The sequence below is a fragment of the Brassica napus genome, chromosome C9 (genome assembly GCF_020379485.1).
Source record: "Brassica napus cultivar Da-Ae chromosome C9, Da-Ae, whole genome shotgun sequence".
Taxonomy (NCBI): domain Eukaryota; kingdom Viridiplantae; phylum Streptophyta; class Magnoliopsida; order Brassicales; family Brassicaceae; genus Brassica; species Brassica napus.
Window position 1 is genome coordinate 627,392 of NC_063452.1, and position 19,516 is coordinate 646,907.

Here is a 19,516-nt window from a genome sequence, read left to right on the forward strand (position 1 = left end):
CCCATGAAACATTAAAAATACAAACACTCACTTCACGTACTTTTTGCTTCCTTTCTTCAAACGTCCAACACAAAATAATTAACTGACAACTGTTTTGCTAATTCAAATAGTGTCCTATATAAACAAAAACGATTTCACTAGATATGAATTAAATTCACCACTTTTGTATAAAAATAGCCTCTGAGTTCTACAAACTCACAAGCAACAAACTAAAATCCTCCTGTTGTCCTTTACAATAACTTTCTTGCACATTACTTTTTCAAAAAAAACACACACACACACATTTAAACAATCATTGCTTCTAAATCCTAACCAAACACACAAACAATAATAACTTACAAAAATAGATGTTATAAGGAGCGAGTTGACCATACGAAGACTATTCGATTAAAATTATCACACTGCCAACCAAATATACATACGAAAACACTTACAAAAAAGTTTATATCTTAAAAAAAACATATATGATATTCCGCGCGTAGCGCGGACCGACCATAGTGAATGTATTCGAGAATCAGTATACAAAGTTTAAAGACCTCAAATGCATGTAGACATCTTTGCGTCTGTTGGTGAGATCAAGTCTACCTTCAATGACCATGAGCAACAACTCAGTGGATCATGGTTAACCTCCGGATCGACATGTACAATCTTTTCTTCATTAACACTGATTTGTTTACATGTTACAATGTTTTTTTTTAAATACCTGCATCCCAGGTTTAACTCTTCAACAAGTACAAAACTTCTACTGCAGCGAGAGAATTAATATGTCCAACAATAGCGTTCATAAAAATCTTCTTCACAGTTTACTGTCTTTTACAGTAAAGCTTTCAAGTTTCACAGTTGAATTTCTATCATAAGTCCACATTCTGTGTTATTAAACAGTTCACTGAAAACCAATAACTATATGATGTGCTATAACAAAATTAATTAGCTCTTTTCGTCCATATTTACTAAGTAAGGCGGCATATCTGGTCATCGGTGTTTGTGGGGTTTCACTTATATCACTGCAAGCAAGTTTTGACAGCTGGGGACTCCCACCGCGAACACCTCCTGCAGCTCTACACACTGACGATTGCTCATTCTCTTTAAGCTGGTTAGACTTCATTGACCTGAGGCTCAACTCTGTTTCAGATAAACCCTCTTGGCTCCAACACAGTAATGTTGAAGCTGCGAAAAGTTTCTGCCTGATCTCAGTTATTGTCTTCAAGGAATCCATCTTCAAGCTCAATCCTCTTTCAGTCTGGGTGAAGCTATAAATGTTAGGATCAGAAGGATATACTCTAATCCTTGGTGCAATCTTTGGAGGTTTTCCAAAATGTTCAAGCATAGCACACCATCAAAGTTCAACTCCAACAAGAGCAAATACCAAGAAATTTATGTCAGTAAGTTGGAGTCTATCAAAGCTTGGAGATTGTAGTCCCTTAGCACTTTTCTTAATAAAGGCTAGCCAAACTTCCTCATGCCGGGGCCATGAGAGACCACTTTTCACCATCCTCCACTTCGTAGGAGTGACAACTTCCACCAAAATCCCTCTTCGTGAGAAAGACTCTTTCTTTGGCTATGTAGTCAATGATCATTGTCGATTTTCTTACCGTTTGTTGCCTTATGTGATGGTTCGTTTGGGACCGGAAGGCACAACGATACTCATTTCGATGAGCATCGAGGTTATGGATCATTCAACATCACAATATACGGTGACTATTCCCGTTGAAGAACTTGAAGGACGATGTAATATCTCTTGGAGCTTACTTGTATGTGGCACCTTTGAACTTTCTTTTGACTTGTTATCAAGCTTGTCAAAGCTTGTGTCTCTATCTTTCTCTTGCCTTGTATCGAATATATCCAGTAGGATCGCACATCTACTTTCAGATGTTGCTTATATCTTTGTAGTTGGCTAAGTTTTATGAATGAAATATGTTGTGTTTCAAAAAAAAAGGTGGCATCTCCTCATGAAATCTATCTAACTCCAAACGTCCTTGACACATTTTTACTACACAAGGAAAAAAAATTAACAACAAAGTTAAAGAAAAAGCTAAAGAAACAACCATCAATCTAACATAATCATCTAATTTATGGAAAATAAAATTCTATGCGACATGATTCGCTCGTAATTACACTTCTACATAATGGCTCCCTTTACCTTACACCCCAAGCAAGAAGATATCATAAAGACCCCGCTTCCCACAGTGTCGTGCAAAGGCCCAAACAATAATTCATGTCAATAACAAAAGAACTCCCACTTAATTTTATAATGGTAGAATAAATCAAAACTCCACACACAAAATTCAGAGGCGAAAGAAATTCAGTAGCATCGGTTATAGGAAAAAAAAAGTTCGTTATTCAATCACATTATTAACTTTTGTTTCCAAAATATACGCCAGTAAAGCACAATCACAAAACAAACTCCCACCATAACAGAAATATATAAAAAAATATTTGATATACATCTCAATAACTCCGGCATGATTTACTCTCACATAATATAACATGTCACCTATAAATTGACCAACACATTCGACCTTAATAACAAACCCAAGAAAAAAAATCACAATGTCCCATCCTCTCTGGCTCTTTCTATACTTGAAATATTGAATACACTTGAATGGAAAACAGATAAAACTCGCATTGACAAATGCTGGAAACAAACCAAAAGGTCTATTCATAGAGTGAGAGTCACCTGACTAGAATGCTATCTGACCAATTATAGATGCACACGAGCAACAATAATATGTCACTGATCCAACATAATTAAATAACCGCCGTGACACATGCTATACTATAAGTAAATGACAATTCTTTTTCCGTTATTTAAGTGAAATATAATAAATTATGTTCTAAACTACCTTTTTCCTTCTGCTGACAAAAAATCGATTTAACACTACACAAAAAAAACTATGAGAAGATAAAACATGCTAGATTAGGCAAAGACAATGCGATTTTAGTATTTGGTTACATAACTTTTTGAATTAAAACATTGTTAGAGACACACTCATAATCACAGATATAATACATTCAGATTTATCACAATCAAACAAAAAAATTTTACACACAATTAAAAATAAATTAAAATACTACACATGTAATCTCATGCAAGTGCTAAAAGAGTACATATTTCCATTATAAAAAAATAACCGAAATGAATACTGAAAATAAATTAGTACAATGTCACAAAATATTGTTGATTACAAATAAAAAATCCAAATACGTAAGAATTGTGAAAAAATGTCAAATGTTAACAATATATATATATATATATATATATATATGATCTAATTAGAGAACAAATTATATTTATTATATTCAATTTAAAATAGTTTTTCAAATATTTTATAATATTAAAATATATTTTAATATAAAATAATTTTAGTGTAACAACCCGCCCGTAGGGCGGGCCAATCCCTAGTTATACATAATTACAAGGCACTATATTAAAACGATAAATGATACAAAACATAATACAAAGCTGGAGTTGGAAACTTGGAATCACTTTTATGGGTCATGGAAGGTATATTACACTTATTCAACTTGATAACACTTTGAAAGAATTATAATGGAGTTTTACAAATCTAAAAGGAAAATTCAAAGACTTCACAATTGATTACCATCAAAGCAGTGTTTTGAAACCTGACCCGGATTCACGGTTGAACCGGTAAATCCGATGACCCAGAAAAAAATTGGTTTGATTTTGTGAAAAACCCAATATTTAGAAATCCGCAAAAAACTTGCAAAAAAGTCCACTAAATAACTTTTTTTAAAAAAGTTTTTAATTATTTTTTATATCATGTTTTATATTCTAAGTTTTCAATTAAGAAGTTAGGTGTTAACAAAAAAAAAGTTAGGTTTTCCCTTTTCAGTTTTATATTTGTGATTTTTAGATTTTGATGAAGATTTCACTATGCCACCTGAAGAAAATGAAGTGAACGATGGTTGAGAAAACCAAAATTAGTTGATGTGATTTGGTGTTATTTATTTCCGTTATTGATAATTTATTACAATGATCTTTTACTTTTGGTTTATTATGGATTTGAAGTTTAATTTATTATTCACGTTAGATATTTAAATATTTATGAATTCTATGTCTTGATTTTTTTTAGATGTCGTAACTCTTATCTTGTTACATGAAATTTTAAATAGTCTAAACCATTTTTTGATATTTTGTATGTCAAATGAAAATAAAAATATAAAAACTAAAGTTAAGTATTTTCTAAATGTTTTTTAAACATAAAATATATACATATCCAAACTATTATTTATGTTTTAAAAAATATCTAGAAAATATTAAACTTTAGTTTCTATATTTTTATTTTCATACCTAATCTGTTATTATATAATAAAATTAATTTATTTATTAACTCGCGGTTTATCCGCGGTCGATCCAGCGACCCGGTAAATCTTCCGGTTTAGTGTTCGGGTCGGGTTTAAAAACATTGCATCCAAGAGTAGAAATCAATACTACATATTCATTAGTTAATAGGGATTATAAAAGCTTTTCATAAGGATCTGTATTTTGTTGGTCGTTCATTCTAGTCTCGCTTTTTAAATAACTTTTTTTGGGGTAATCGTTTGATGTAAGGAAAAAAAAGAATTTTGAGATTTAACAGAAACCAAGTTATATAATTCAAACCGACATGATTTACTCTTTCATACTAAAACAAACAAAACAAAGATATGAAACCGAAACAAACAATCCAAACACATACAAACTAAAGAAATTCTCGAAACTATTGAGAGAAACGAAACGAACAGTAGAAGCGACGCTACAGAACTTCCTAAACACATCTAAAAGATCGTAAATTCTCGTAAGAAAATATCCTATTACAAAGTTGGTAATTAAAACTTAATCAGTGAAACTTCAGAGACGGTTCATTTTTTCTTCATGACCCAAAACCTCTCAACTTCTTCTGCAGTTCTTCCTGGGATCCTCCCAGCTATCAACTCCCATCTTTCAAACAAATATATAGGAAATGAAAACAAATTAATCTTTTTAAATACTTGATAATTTCTTAATTTTCTACAAAATAATCACGTTGAATTTGTAGAAGTTAATAAGTAGTAAATAATTTATTAATTTAAATGATCAAACCTGTTGCCGACAAGCTTATGCATTCTACAGATCAAATCTTCTTCTTCTTGATTCATGTTCACAGCTTCCCACTCAAGACTACTCACTTCTGTTCCTACATCATTTCTCGAAATTTAAATATGTCTTTTCTTTTTAAAACATAGAGAAGTTAAAACGAAATTTTCATCAGCTTACCTTCAGAAAAGGAGGAAGCCACAATAGGGTTGGTCTTGGCTTGCTTGGTCCTAAGATGCTTATCCATCTGAATGACACCGTATTAACGCTATGGATGTGAGAAATAAGAAGGAATACAAAAGATATTAGAGAGAGAGAGTAGTGGTAGGTTTTTGCAGAGGAAGCAAGCAACCATGCTTTCTATTTATAGCAACCCAACGGCTTGGTCGGTTTCTATTGTTTTGGAATCTCGACTTAGTAATTTGGTTGACTTCATTTACTCGGCTGTGATTCTTTGGAACATAAGTTGAATAAATAATTTGATTCTTGCCGTTAACTAATTAATACTATTAATAATCAACTACAATATTTATAGTCCTCCACTTTATAGTAAATGCTTTCAAATTCACAACATATAGTTTTGTATTTCTAAAGTAAAATTGAAGTGATACAATTAGTATATGCTATCAGTTCTGTTTATTAGATAACAAGATCAAAGAAAAAACTAATACCTTCTTATCTGTTCATGTGAAAATTATCAAAACGATCTTCATATAAAATGTTGTTATATTATAAAATTTACCAACAAAAAACTGTATAAATGAAAGGAAATTCAATAAGAAAAAAAAATCAAATATCCAACCGCAAAAAGACATTTAAAATTGTACTGGAACCTTATAATGTAATCATGTAACACGACTATACAGTAACGCACAGTCTTATCAAATGATACAAGTACAAATTTACTCATTATTTTTCATAAATTTCTGTAGAATTCTGGTTAAAATTGATTTCATGTGATAATGTCAACTTTCTCACTTTGATTTGTCGGAATCGACCTTGATAAAATTCATGGATATCAACCTTTAGATCTCACGACCTAACTCAGATAGACAATCTGAAAGCAAAAACATGAATCTAACGAATCCCTACCAAATAAAGACGTTACACTAACAACAATGCAACGCTATAGTATCATCCATGAATAGTGAACAGAACCACATTTATTAAATTGTTACAATTACACAAAAAAACAAATACTTCTTCAGTTTCTGAAAGATAACTTTTAAAAATATATTTGTATATTAAATATTAATAATGCATATTTAAAAAAAATTATATGACTAGAAACCAATAGCAATTCATAACCAGTAAATGTTTTTAACATTTAACTTTTATTAATAACTAATAAAAATGTATTAAAAATATATTACTGTCATTAAGACAATAAAAATATAAAATTTAGCATTTGAAAAGAGAGAGAGAATACGTTTCTCTTCCTCTTCATATATTTATTATTTTTTTGAGAAAACCTCTTCATATAATTAAATTCCGAATTTATTGAGAATATATTGCTAGCACTGAAAAAGTTGAGTTGAAAGTTTGCTAGGGAGGGAAATTAAAATAGTAGTTTTCCTTGAGGATATTCTCTTTTATTCCCCTTCGTGGACTCGTAAAATATTTCTGTATGCTAGTCTAGCGTCCAGACTACAGCCTACAGGTCATTCATGTAACAATATAATAGTATAAAAAAACAAAGTTGTTAGATTCTGTTGTAGGTAAATAGTGCTGAATAAAAACCGAACCAATAAAGCAGTTGAAACGAACACACGACACTTCACTTGTTGTTAGGACCAACTTGCAAACTCAACATCATGTTCTGTACTGATTCATTTACTTGTGGTGATGGACTTATCTCAATTGTAAATATACATGATTGGCGATTCCCTGATGATTACTACGAACCAAGTTTTCGTTAGTTAAACGTCTAGATAATCGGTTATACGTCAAATTCAACTAGCTAGACATTTTTTTTTTTTTTTGTTATTAGATACCGAAAAATTAAGGAGATATACGCACTTTATGAATAAACATTGATTTCAAAATTCAAATAGGGTTTATGCTAAGTATATATCAAACTTTTCACTAAGACTTTCAAACATTCGGCTACTTTAGTATAGATCATGAAGAGAGATTTGGAAAGGCAACTAAATCAATTCGCGGAATCGCAACATGTTTTACTAATCAGAATCTTAGTTAAAAAAGTGTATAATAATACTCCCTCCGTTCCTTAATGATAGAATTTTTAGAAAAAAAGTTTGTTTCAGAAAGATGTATTTTTTGTGTTTTCTATGATAAAATTGTAAACTTCAAGAAAATTAATTGACTTTATTGAATTAGTATTGGTTAAAAGTTATTGAAAATTGAAAATTGCAGAAAACAATACATTTATTATGGTAGTTTAATATGTTTTCTTAATATGTGTGAAAATACTAAAAATTCTATCATCTAGGAACGGAGTATTATACTAGGTAGACATTAATTTGTTATGTGAAAACTCGACACCTATTAGAATGCCGAATAATTAAAGAGGTCTATGCATTTAATAAAGAAAACATTGATTCCCAATTGGTTTATGCTAAGTAGTATATATCAAACTTTTCACTAAATGAAAAGAGATCGGGAAAAAAGTGTTGTGTTCCCTTCGTAGTCTATGCCAGCCCACTCAAAAATGGGCCTAATATGAGCCGAGCCATACTTTGTAGTAGTAATTAGCTCAAAATCATATATATATTTGACTTTGTATTGGTCAACGATTATTTGAACACTGCAACTCTCAACTTCTTAAGAGCACAACATCAAGGGAGACAACACAACAGAGTACATAACAACAACACTTAACCCAGATTCGAAAGAAGGTAGCAACTAAGTTCTCAAAAAAAAATAAAAAGAAGTTTACAAAGATTCGATTGATATTTGCTCATATGTTTTGAAGGAGGAAAGGCTGCTTTATTTAAGGGGCTTTTCAGGGCTGCGATGGTGTTGGAGATGTTGGAGGCTTCAAGTCAGGGTACTGCAAAAATAGTCAAGAAGAGAGACATCAGATTATAGTAAAACCAAGAAAGATTACTTCTCTAATCTTCTTGTGATCAAGGGAAGTGCCTGCCTGCCTCTGTGTTCAAATTATGTAAGAGATGTTTCGAGAGAATGTAGAAACGTTACCGATGCATATGGTGAGAGAGGTCTTGAATAAGATTTTGGTTTCTCTTCTGTTTTGCTTGGCTCTGTGATTACTTGTTCAGCGGCTGGCTCTGAAGTTACTTGTGCAGTAGCGGCTTCCATCACTGGCTCTGAGTTTACTTGTGCAGGGGCGGCTGCTTTGATTGCTGTCTCTACCTCTGGCTCAGGTTCTGGTTTCTCCACACTGGTGGTTGTAGCTGCTGCTTCTGCTGCAGGTGCAGGAAGAGCTTTGCTGCTTGTTGATGGAGGAAGAAGGGCCTTTCCTATGTCCTGTGTTAAATTCAATGTTTGAGTTATCTCTATAGAAACGGTTTTTCATTACAAGTGGAGATATCTAAATTTTAGTTACCTTCAATTCATCAACAAGTTCTTTAGGTGCAACCTTTGTGTTCAAGAACTCATCCACTTGTTTTAGAGTTTGCTTTCGGTCCTGTCAACAATATAGATAGAATAGAACCATCAACAACACATCACCACTTCCGAGATATATAGATGTGTAAGAACATACCTCAGCAAATAGAAGTTTCTTGCCTGCAAGCTGAACAAGTGCAGCTGAACCTAGTAGTTGGAGTATGGTTTCAATCTGTTGTCATGATGACAGAGATAACATTTTAGTTACCAGCATCTTCTGGAGACAAAGAAGAATAAAGAGATAAAAACTGAGAAACAAACCTCTGTAAATGCTAAAGCACTTAATCCAGCAGCTGCAGCTACTCCAATAGCAACAGATACACCATCAGCACTCTCCTGCACAGTTTATTACGTTTCTCCCCTTTTATTAATCACTTCTTATTAGGGATATATATCCCACATCGGGAATTCCAAGGGTACTTAAGTAATATATAAAGGGTTATGGCCAATTCACTAATCACCAATTGGTTTTAAGTTGGAAGTCCATAATAAACCCGAATCTAACACTTCTCAACGTTTTAATGAATGAAAAATCGTGTACTTACGCCAAGTACACCGCTGATACTATCAGTCAAACTGCTCAAATCAAGACTAAGAGTCTTCTTTGGCTCTATCCAAGGCAAACCGCTATTCTGAAAACATAAAAAAAATATGAATAATTTGAGCAGAAATGCACTTGAAGAAGCAAAACATTATGGAAATGAGAGGGAGAGAAGCACACACCAACCACCCTCTAGGTCCCTCTGCACCATCTTTAACAGCGTACGCAGATTTGAATCCATTAAGGGTCACCAGTTCAGCAACAAGTTCGGAGTTTCCATCAAACCTGGCTTCCCATTCAAACGATAACACTTATGATTATCACTTACTACTCAAGTTTGAATGAATGTATAGCTAGCTATAAGACTGTTAATATAACATTTCATTCAAAACTAAGAGAGTAAGCTATTAGAGATTCCGAGAGGCTTACTTGTCAAGAATGAACAGTGTGGTGTTCTCAGGATCTTTAAACTTCAAGGAGAGCTTCTTCAAGAAACCATCCTTGTCTTCTCCATTATAAACAACCGAAACCGTCTTTTTACCTAGACCCTTGATATTAGGACTGCCCACTTGTCTGGAATCAGCAGCGGCTCTTATGTCAAGCAGCTGAGCAGTTTCATCAGTGCCCAGCTTGGTGTAAGCATTCTTAGCAGACTCAACTCCAAAGGATTTAGGCTTCTTGTTAAGAACCTGAGAGAGAACAAAGGGGACGGCAAATGCAGCAACTCCACCGGCGATCACCAGAGGGTTGTCCGTGACGAAAGTTGATATACCATCGATAAAGCCGTCTGAGTCAAAAGATGAAGGAGAGGTCACAGACTGCTGCAGAGCTTCCTCGTAGGTCAGGGACTTCGCAGGAGCTGTGGCACCGCTTAGAACAGAGGTTAGAAGAGCTAATCCGCCGTTGAAGCTCCTGAGGAAGCTTTCTTGGGAGATTGGTTTCGGTGGAAAGAGGGTAGGCAGCGAGAAGGGACGTCGTGGTTCCGATCTTTTCTCGGATAAAACTGCTATAGGACTAAAGCTAGCGGTTCTAAGAGCTTCCATGGTTCTCCCCGCTCTTCTTCTTCTACACCAAAAAGTGGTGCTCTCCGTATCATCAAACTTTTAAGAAAGAAGTGGAAAAGAAGTGTGAGGACAAGCGTGGAGCTGTTTCTAGTAAGCTGACGTGGACCGTGTAATCAATATTAGCCACTGCGTGATTGACACGTCACGCTTTTGGATGAGATGACTCTTGATCAAGTCTTGGGTGTAATAAGAATAGAGCATATAGTAAACTTTTACGGTCCTAAAATGCATGTTACATTGTGTGGTCAATACTCAGTAGAGGCCTTTACATATTTACGAAAATGCCCTTTATCCAAACACTCAAAAGAAGAGAGAGAGAGAGAGACCAAACTAGCTAGCTACAAGATGTTTTTTTTTTTTTTTTTTTTTTTTTTGGAATTAACCTGGAGGGACTTCCACCCCCAGGGGCCAACCCTTCGGCGCGAGGCGGACCATTTGATACTATGGGGAATTAGATACCCCAATTGTCTGGCCAGCGCATCGAATCCGCGTATTCCGTATTGGGGTTTTTTATTTCCCCTCAAGACCATCTGGGCCCGCTACGCTGGTTAGCTGCAATGTTTCTCAGCCGTTGTTATCAAGATTAAAAAGAAGATGACGTAGAACAGAACAGGATGCAATGTAAGAAACTTACAAAAGATCACACATATGGTAATGTCAATCCCCTGGAGTCGAGGAGCATTCTCAAGCCCGTAGAAAAGATTGACATCAATGGTAGGATGGAAAAACGAAAACAGCATGCTTAATGTTTCATATCATCTCTCTCTATACATGAAAAGACTCTACTAGCACGATAACCATCCTATTCAATTTCTCTAGAGTGCAAGGCAAAAAATGATAACAAGACTCGGTACCATCATAGTCCATTGCAAGAAGAGTACACAGAAACAGTGACGAGCCTTCTCACGGCGGAAAGAGCTCATTAAGAAACAGTTGACTCAAAACGACATCGTTTGCTGTGAAAGATGATTTTGTTTTTTTGGTAGCTGTAATTCCATTTCTACCCTCGTGTCTGGACAAGTATTACGTTCAGGACCTATAATAAGAGGATATATCAGGAAGAGATGCGCTTCAAGATGAAATGAAGAAGAGAAGGGTTTTTATGACTCCATCGTTAAACCCCAATCCAACAACGAAGAAGAACATATCCTTCTGCAAAACCTCTTACTAGATTCAACCACCCAAGTCAAAAGGTGAGACCTTTCTTCTTTTCCCGAAGTCGCAATCTTTCTATATCATTTCTCAGGCTCTGAGTCTCCTCTCACCCAATGGATCCCAAGCTTCTCCTCTCTCCTCACAAACCCTTGTTCGTCTCTTGCAACTCCCCCTTCAACGAAAGACCTCACCTTTCTATCAAATCCCGTTTCCCCGCCGCAACCTCTCAGTTCATGGGTGAAGCCTTGATTCTGGGGAACAAGTATACGTTTAGAACCCCTCCTCCGAGGCGAACCCTCGAGCCAGTGAGAGCCGCCGTGAAGAGAAGGAAAGAGCTCACATTCGACAACGTCGTCCAACGAGACAAGAAACTCAAACTCGTCCTCAACATCAGGAAGATCCTCGTCAGCCAGCCCGACAGAACCATGTCTCTCAGAGGGTTAGGCAAGTACAGGAGAGACCTAGGTTTGAAGAAACGCCGCCGTTTCATAGCCCTCCTCAGAAAATATCCAGGCGTCTTTGAGATAGTCGAGGAAGGAGCTTACTCGCTCCGGTTCAAGATGACGCCTGAGGCCGAGAGGCTTTACCTTGAGGAGATGAAGATCAAGAACGAGCTTGAGGATGTTTTGGTTATCAAGCTGAGGAAGCTTGTGATGATGTCTGTTGACAAGAGGATACTTCTGGAGAAGATATCTCATCTCAGGACTGATCTTGGGCTTCCTCTAGAGTTCAGGGACACGATTTGTCAGCGTTATCCTCAGTACTTCCGCGTGGTTCCGACACCTAGAGGGCCTGCTCTGGAGCTGACTCATTGGGATCCTGAGCTTGCTGTTTCGGCTGCTGAGTTATCTGAGGATGATAAAATGGCTAGAGAGGAGGAAGAGAGGAACTTGATTATCGATAGACCGGCTAAGTTCAATAGAGTTAAGCTTCCGAGGGGTTTGAATCTCTCGAAGAGTGAGACTAGGAAGATATGTCAGTTCCGCGACATGGCGTATATCTCTCCTTACAAGGACTTCTCTCACTTGAGGTCGGGGACGCTGGAGAAAGAGAAGCATGCTTGTGGGGTGATTCACGAGCTTTTGAGTTTGACGACTGAGAAGAGGACGTTGGTTGATCACTTGACTCATTTCCGTGAGGAGTTTAGATTCTCGCAGCAGCTGAGAGGAATGATTATAAGACACCCTGATCTGTTCTATGTTTCTTTGAAAGGGGAGAGGGATTCTGTTTTCTTGAGGGAGGCTTACAGGAACTCTGAGTTGATAGATAAAGATCCTTTGACTCTCGTGAAGGAGAAGATGCGGGGGCTTGTCTCTGTACCGAGGTTTCCTAGAAGAGGAGGACCAAGGAAAGTTAACGAAGAGGTTGATGGAAGCGATGCAACAGAGGGTGAGGAGGAAGAAGATAGTGATGGTGATGATGATGAAGAATGGTCTGATGTGGATGGTTACTTGGAAGGTGCGGATGGTGGTGGAGATGATGATGAAGGTGACTGGACTGATGAAGAAGGAGAAGATGATGTGCCTCCTAACTTTGATGATGAAGATGATGATAGTGTGAAGATTGGGTTGAGTCCTTCAAGTAGTCCTAGAAAGAAGAAGGATCTCACTCCAGTGTTCCCTGATGGTACTCCAAGAGAAAAGTGGTAGATCATTACATCGGAATAAAATGTTTACTTTGTCTTTGTACCATTATTCTTGAAGATGGAACACTAATCCATAAGCTTTTGTATGTTGTTTCTTTGTTGTTGGAACATTTTTGAGAATGTCAAATTGCTTTCTGCAACGAATTTTAAAACACATAAAACGCTGCGTTTTGAGGTTCTAGTGAAATAAATCGGATATGACTTATCTAAACTAAACCCGCCAAGAAAAAAACAGTGTGTTCCAATGGAGAATCTCTCTGCAACTCTCCGCCATTGTCACACTTCCTTCTCTCTTCGCAAACCAAACCGTAGATATCTTATAAACTCACTTAAGTATAATCATTCTTCGACTTGCTTTTCTCTGGACATCAAGCATGCGTTGTCGTCGGAATCTATACCAACCTCTGTTTCTCTGGCCTTATCGTCTTCAAGCTCGGAACTTTATCCCCATCCGTTAACGGAGCTTAAAAATTGCGATGATTTGGCTTCTGTTAAAGCTACTCATGCTCGATTTATCAGGATGTTCGATCGATTCGACTTAGAGTGCTTGATCTCTCGTTACCTTGAATTCGGAGAATTAGGGTATGCGAGTACTATCTTCTTCATGGGTTTCCCTCGGAATCAAGTTTCATGGATGGGTTTCTTGAGAGAGGTCGAGAGTTTCGGATTAGAGAAGCATAAGGTCTTAGAATGTTTTGTTCAGCTACAGAGCGAAGGAGCAGACTTTGATGAAGTAGTTCTCGTTATGGTGTTAAGAATCTGTTCCGTTTTGATGAATGAGCTTCTGGGTTTTACTATTCATGGAGGTTTGATCAAGAGAGGGGCTGTTAGATCAGACACACGAGTGGTTTCTGCGTTGATGGGTTTTTACGGAAGATGTGTGAGTTCGGATATCGCCAACAAGGTGTTCGACGAAATGCCTGAAAGAGATGATCTTGCCTGGAACGAGATTATGATGGTGAACTTGAGGAGTGGGGAGTGGGAGAAGGCTGTGGAGCTGTTTAGAGAGATGCTGTTTTGTGCTGCAAAGGTTTACGATAGAACGATGGTTAAGCTTTTGCAAGTTTGTAGTAGTAAAGGAAGGTTAGAAGAAGGGAGACAGATTCATGGGTATGTTCTGAGACTTGGGTTTGAAGCAAACGTCTCGGTCTGTAACTCCTTGATCGTCATGTACTCAAGGAACGGCGAGGTTGTATCCTCCAGGAAGGTTTTCGATTCAATGAAAGAGAGGGATTTATCTTCATGGAACTCGATTATATCAAGTTATACTGCATTAGGGTATGTTGATGATGCTATGGCACTCCTGGAGGAGATGGAGAGATGTGGTTTCAAACCAGATATAGTGACATGGAATTCTCTTTTGTCAGGCCAAGGCTTATACAGAAGCGCCATCGCTATATTGAAGAGAATGCAAGTTTCTGGTCTGAAGCCAAACTCCACCTCCATAACTAGTCTTCTTCAAGCCGTTGCTGAACCGGGGCTTCTTAGTCTCGGGAAAGCAATTCACGGATATGTAATAAGAAACCAGCTTTGCTACGATGTGTATGTAGAAACCACATTGATCGACATGTATGTTAAAACCGGCTGCTTGCCTTACGCCAAGTTGGTTTTTGATACAATGGATGAGAAGAAGAACGTTGTTGCTTGGAACTCACTCATCTCTGGACTCTCGTACGCCGGTTTGGTACAAGATGCTGAAGGTTTGATGAGTAAAATGGAGAAGGAAGGTGGGATCAAACCCGATGTTGTCACATGGAACAGTCTGGTTTATGGGTATGCGTCTTGTGGAAAAACAGAGAAAGCTTTGGATGTAATAGAGAAGATGAAAAGAAACAAGGTTGAGCCTAATGTGGTTTCATGGACTGCTATTTTATCAGGATGTTCCAAGAATGGAAACTTCAGGAATGCTCTGAAAGTCTTCATTAACATGCAGGAAGAAGGTGTTTTTCCAAACTCAGCTACCGTATCCACCTTGCTTAAGGTATTAGGCTGCTTGAGTCTATTACACAGTGGCAAAGAGGTTCACTGTTTCTGCTTAAAGAACAATTTGATCAGCGATGCATATGTTGCAACTGCACTTGTGGATATGTACACAAGATCAGGGGACCTGAGAAGCGCGTCTGTGCTTTTCTGGGGGATTGAGAACAAACCGCTAGCTTCTTGGAACTGTATGATCATGGGACATGCCATGTTTGGCCAAGGCCAAGAAGGGATTGCTGTTTTCAATAAGATGCTTGAAGCAGGCGTGGAGCCAGATGCTATCACGTTCACCTCCGTCTTGTCCCTCTGTAAGAACTCAGGTCTTGTCCGAGAAGGGTGGGAATACTTTGATCTTATGAGGTCTCGTTATGGTGTTACACCGAGTATCGAACACTGTTCTTGCATGGTGGATATGCTTGGGAGGTCTGGTTATCTTGATGAAGCCTGGGACTTTATTCAGACAATGCCAATGAAACCTGATGCTACTATCTGGGGTGCGTTTCTTTCGTCTTGTAAGATCCACAGAGACGTGGAGCTAGCGGAAGTCGCTTGGAAGAGGCTGCAAGTGATGGAACCGCACAACTCAGCTAACTACATGATGATGATAAGCTTGTACAGTAGTTTGAATAGATGGGAAGATGTTGAACACATAAGGGACTCGATGAGGAGTCAACGAGTGAGAGTTCAGGATCTCTGGAGCTGGATTCAGATCGATCAAAGGGTTCACGTCTTCTATGCAGAAGGGGAAGCACATCCTGATGAAGGAGAGATATACTTTGAGCTTTACAGATTAGTCTCTGAGATGAAGAGATCAGGTTACGTGCCAGACACGAGCTGTATACACCAAAACGAAAGCGAAGCGGAGAAAGAGAAGTTGCTATTGGGACATACTGAGAAGCTAGCAATGACCTACGGTCTCATCAGAAAGAAAGGGTCAGATCCTATAAGAGTGGTCAAGAACACGAGCATATGTTCTGATTGCCACACCGTAGCAAAGTACATAACAGTTTTGAGAAACCGTGAGATTGTCTTACAAGAAGGGTCACGGATTCACCATTTCAGAGATGGACAATGTTCCTGTAATGACTCCTGGTGATAGTATACATCCTAAGTATCTCTGGTTTGTTCTTACAATGGTGCATAATAAATACACAGACACTGTCCAACAAACACCACAGGCTCATGATTGCCATATGGAGCTGATCTAAACATGGCAGTGTGACCACAAGTGCTTGTGTTTCTTAATGGAAGATTCTACTAAACACACGTCAAGCTATATATCTCTTGAGCTGCCAATCTTTCAGAGACACAAGCCAAGGATTTCATGTTACACTTGATGAGAGATTCCACGAAGTAACATGTGTCATCTCTGGTGTTACCTTGAGGAACATCCACAACGAAAGATTCAATGACCATAGTTCCTGAGCTTCCATTGATCATCTCCGGATGTACAGTCAAGATCGAAGAGTAGTTCTGCAAAAAGAGAATCATTCATTTATAAACATTTTCATCTGTAAAGAAGCTATGATGAGATTTTGAGATGTTGTTGTTCTAATCTCTCGGTGCTGGTTGTCGCAGGAAGACCAGATTTGACGTTTACTTCTCTGAGACTTCTTTAAACTAGTTTTCTTAATTTTTGTGGACTAAAGCAAAACATCAAGCAAAAATTGTCTTCTGAATATAAACCAAAGTTGAACTTCGTACAGACAAAATAAAACAAAATGATGACTCCCATGTCATATTCCCAAATCAAATTAATTTTTACAATTACATTAGGTATAAGTAGAATTTACACTCTCACCAAAAATATATATTTTTGGATTTTAAACTAATATTTTCACAAATGAATGTATTATACAAAATATTTTCAGATTTAAAAATAAATTCTAATGATTTTCACAAATAAATATATTAACCATACAAAATATTTTAATCTTACAAATTTTGGATTTTACTAAAGTTATTATTATTCTTATCTAAACAGTATATTTTCATTTTGAAAAAAAATATGAGATGCAAAAACTTGGTTTGTTGAATTGACATTTTGAAATTTATTTATAATACGAAAAAACATGTTAAACATCTACAGCACTGCTGACGGACCGTAAGAACTGAGTGCGATAGTTTGATTTATTTTTAACATATTGAAATTTATTCACAAAAAAACATGTTAAACATCTACACCGCAACGGAACATAAGGACCAAGTGTGATAGTTTGGTTTGTTTTCAACAAACTAAAGTTTATCATCTAACTTTTTCCAAAATAAAAATATATTGTTTGTTAGTAAAATCCAATGTTAGTAAAAAAAAAAAAAAGTAAAATCCAATGTAGCCCCCAATAAGGAAGTCTTAGCCTATTCAAGAAGCTATCAATATATAAAGCCCATTTAAAACATGTAGCCCAACAAGTACAGAGAGAGACTTTAATTACCCCTAAATCGATTTTCTTCTTTCCAAGCTCCTCCGATAATTGCTATCCATGGCGGATCAGAGCCCTAAGCCGTTGCAGTTCTTCGTGAGACTACTCAACGGAAAATCGATAACCCTAGCTTTCCCCTCTCCGTTAGCCTATGTCGACCAGATCAAGCATCGGATCTTCGATCACACGAAGATCCCGATTCATCTGCAGCGTCTGATACACGGAGGACACCAGATCTCCGACGGATCCGCGGTTTCTCAATCCGATTCCACCGTGAACCTCGTCCTCTCCCTCCGCGGAGGTAAGGGAGGATTCGGTTCCTTGCTCCGCGGCGCGGCGACGAAGGCTGGGCAGAAGAAGACGAACAACTTCGACGCGTGTAGGGATATGAGCGGGAGGAGGCTGAGGCATGTCAACGCGGAGAAGAGGCTTGAGGAGTGGAAGGAAGGTGAGGAGGAGAGGAGGCTTGAGAAGTTGGCTCACGAGTTTTTGAAGAAGCAGGCGAGTAGAGTGAAGGAAGGCGTTGGCAATGGAGCGACTCAGAAGTATGTGAAGAAGTATAAGGAAGAGTCTGATAAGTGTATTGAGGCGGTGGACTTGGCGTTGAAAGAGTCTTTTAAGAACGGGAAGAGGAAGGTTTATGCTGAATCTGAAAAGTCCAAGCGGCTGAAGATATGGTAAGAAACCCTACTCATCAATCGGAAAGTGACAAGCTTGTTAAGTTTAGTGATTGCAAAAGGTCTCCTTTTTTTATGAACCTGAGATGCTGCTTGTGAGTTTTGCGATATCAGTAGTCTTGTTACTTGGGTGCTTCGTATCTTCATCATTCTATCTATGTTTGAATGAAAAGATGGAAAAGTATCAAGCTTGATAGGTTTATTGATTGCAAAAGCTCTTCTCTTAAAACTGTTACTTGGGTTGTTCGTGTCTTTGTTGGTTGCTTGTTGATGATGTATTTGTTTTTTTTTTTTCAGGAAGGGGAAGAGAGCTGTTGAAGATAGTGACAGTGATGATAGCAGCGACGAGGAGGATGAGGAATCTGTTGTTTTAAGCAATGGCAGCCAAGTTGTTCTGGATAAGGGTACTGGTGAAAGCTCGGGCTCTGTTATGGATGGAGGTAATGCTTCCGGTGGTAGCGGTTCAGAGGAAGAGAAAGACGTTGTAGTGCACCAAAGCTCAGATGTACCTAAGGGAGAGGTTACTGGGGTTCAAGTGGTTATCGAAGAAAAGATGGATGGTGATTCTTTGACTGTTGTTGATGCAGTGGTTCAAAATGAAAAGGAGGAGAATTCATGTGGAGACGCTGAAAAGAATCGGGTCGAAGCAGCTTCTGAAACGTTGGTTAATTCTGTCCCTGTTAAGAATCAAGGTAATGATTCTGAAGTAAAGACAGTAGGAGCTGCGGGAGACACGGAGTCTGTTGATGCAGCAATGTGTTGCAAACCTGAGGAACCGCTTAACTTTGATGACTTCAACTCAGCGAAAGATATGGAGGTATTTAATGGATTCATTCTTCTCATACGCAAAGTTCAATTCAAAATGGTGTCTTTAAACATAACATTATGTTCAGGTTAGAGACCTTTACCCTTATCTATCTCTGTATTTGGTTTCAGGTTATGGGGATGGAGAGATTAAAGAGTGAGCTTCAGTCTCGTGGACTGAAATGTGGAGGGACATTGCAAGAGAGGGCTGCGAGGCTGTTCTTGCTTAAATCAACACCAATCGATAAGCTCCCAAAGAAATTGCTGGCCAAGAAATGAAGTAGTAAACTATAAATGCATCTCAAAAAAACTTCTACTACCGTTTTCAACTTCTCTGTTTGTTGTAGTATTTGACACAAACCCACATGTGTAATATATAAAGCTTTATGCTTTTCAACTGCTACACTCAGTAATCCAACAACGTTTATCTATTTCGTAATAACCCATTTCTCTCATTTTTCATCGTCTTCTACTGTTTAGCTGTCTTGAACTTAGAAGTTCTACGCAAGGCATGTCTTTTGACTTGATTTCTTGTTTCTACGCCTCAACTGTTATAAGATCA

The 19,516-nt window shown here is 37.5% G+C and overlaps 5 protein-coding genes across 6 annotated transcripts; 3 read left to right on the forward strand and 2 right to left on the reverse strand.

Moving 5' to 3' along the window:
- Window positions 1-4,617: 4,617 nt before the first annotated feature.
- On the reverse strand, window positions 4,618-5,816 carry LOC106365644 (MYB-like transcription factor ETC3). 2 transcript variants are annotated; one of them, XM_013805090.3, is made up of 3 exons: window positions 5,258-5,816; window positions 5,084-5,171; window positions 4,618-4,942 (listed from the first exon to the last, which is right to left on the reverse strand). In XM_013805090.3, exons 1-3 carry the CDS (start codon window positions 5,322-5,324, stop codon window positions 4,864-4,866), a joined length of 234 nt encoding a protein of 77 aa, XP_013660544.2. In that variant the 5' UTR covers window positions 5,325-5,816; the 3' UTR covers window positions 4,618-4,863. The 2 variants fall into 2 exon arrangements, with proteins under 2 accessions (XP_013660544.2, XP_048625485.1); XM_048769528.1 differs by having other exon boundaries at window positions 5,084-5,177; window positions 5,258-5,799.
- Window positions 5,817-7,788: 1,972 nt separating this feature from the next.
- LOC125593231 (rhodanese-like domain-containing protein 4, chloroplastic) lies at window positions 7,789-10,331 on the reverse strand. The gene is made up of 8 exons (XM_048769529.1): window positions 9,639-10,331; window positions 9,392-9,494; window positions 9,214-9,300; window positions 8,930-9,004; window positions 8,766-8,840; window positions 8,607-8,687; window positions 8,240-8,527; window positions 7,789-8,090 (listed from the first exon to the last, which is right to left on the reverse strand). The coding sequence occupies exons 1-8, from the start codon at window positions 10,250-10,252 to the stop codon at window positions 8,043-8,045; spliced, it is 1,371 nt and encodes a 456-aa protein (XP_048625486.1). The 5' UTR covers window positions 10,253-10,331; the 3' UTR covers window positions 7,789-8,042.
- Window positions 10,332-10,623: 292 nt separating this feature from the next.
- On the forward strand, window positions 10,624-13,217 carry LOC106365639 (protein WHAT'S THIS FACTOR 1 homolog, chloroplastic). The gene has a single exon (XM_013805086.3). It carries the CDS (start codon window positions 11,542-11,544, stop codon window positions 13,075-13,077), a length of 1,536 nt encoding a protein of 511 aa, XP_013660540.2. The 5' UTR covers window positions 10,624-11,541; the 3' UTR covers window positions 13,078-13,217.
- A 44-nt stretch (window positions 13,218-13,261) lies between these two features.
- LOC106365637 (pentatricopeptide repeat-containing protein At4g01030, mitochondrial) lies at window positions 13,262-16,652 on the forward strand. Its single transcript, XM_013805083.3, has one exon. It carries the CDS (start codon window positions 13,318-13,320, stop codon window positions 16,147-16,149), a length of 2,832 nt encoding a protein of 943 aa, XP_013660537.2. The 5' UTR covers window positions 13,262-13,317; the 3' UTR covers window positions 16,150-16,652.
- Window positions 16,653-17,474: 822 nt separating this feature from the next.
- On the forward strand, window positions 17,475-19,385 carry LOC106365733 (replication stress response regulator SDE2-like). The gene is made up of 3 exons (XM_048769531.1): window positions 17,475-18,150; window positions 18,448-18,967; window positions 19,087-19,385. Exons 1-3 carry the CDS (start codon window positions 17,534-17,536, stop codon window positions 19,231-19,233), a joined length of 1,284 nt encoding a protein of 427 aa, XP_048625488.1. The 5' UTR covers window positions 17,475-17,533; the 3' UTR covers window positions 19,234-19,385.
- Window positions 19,386-19,516: the final 131 nt, after the last annotated feature.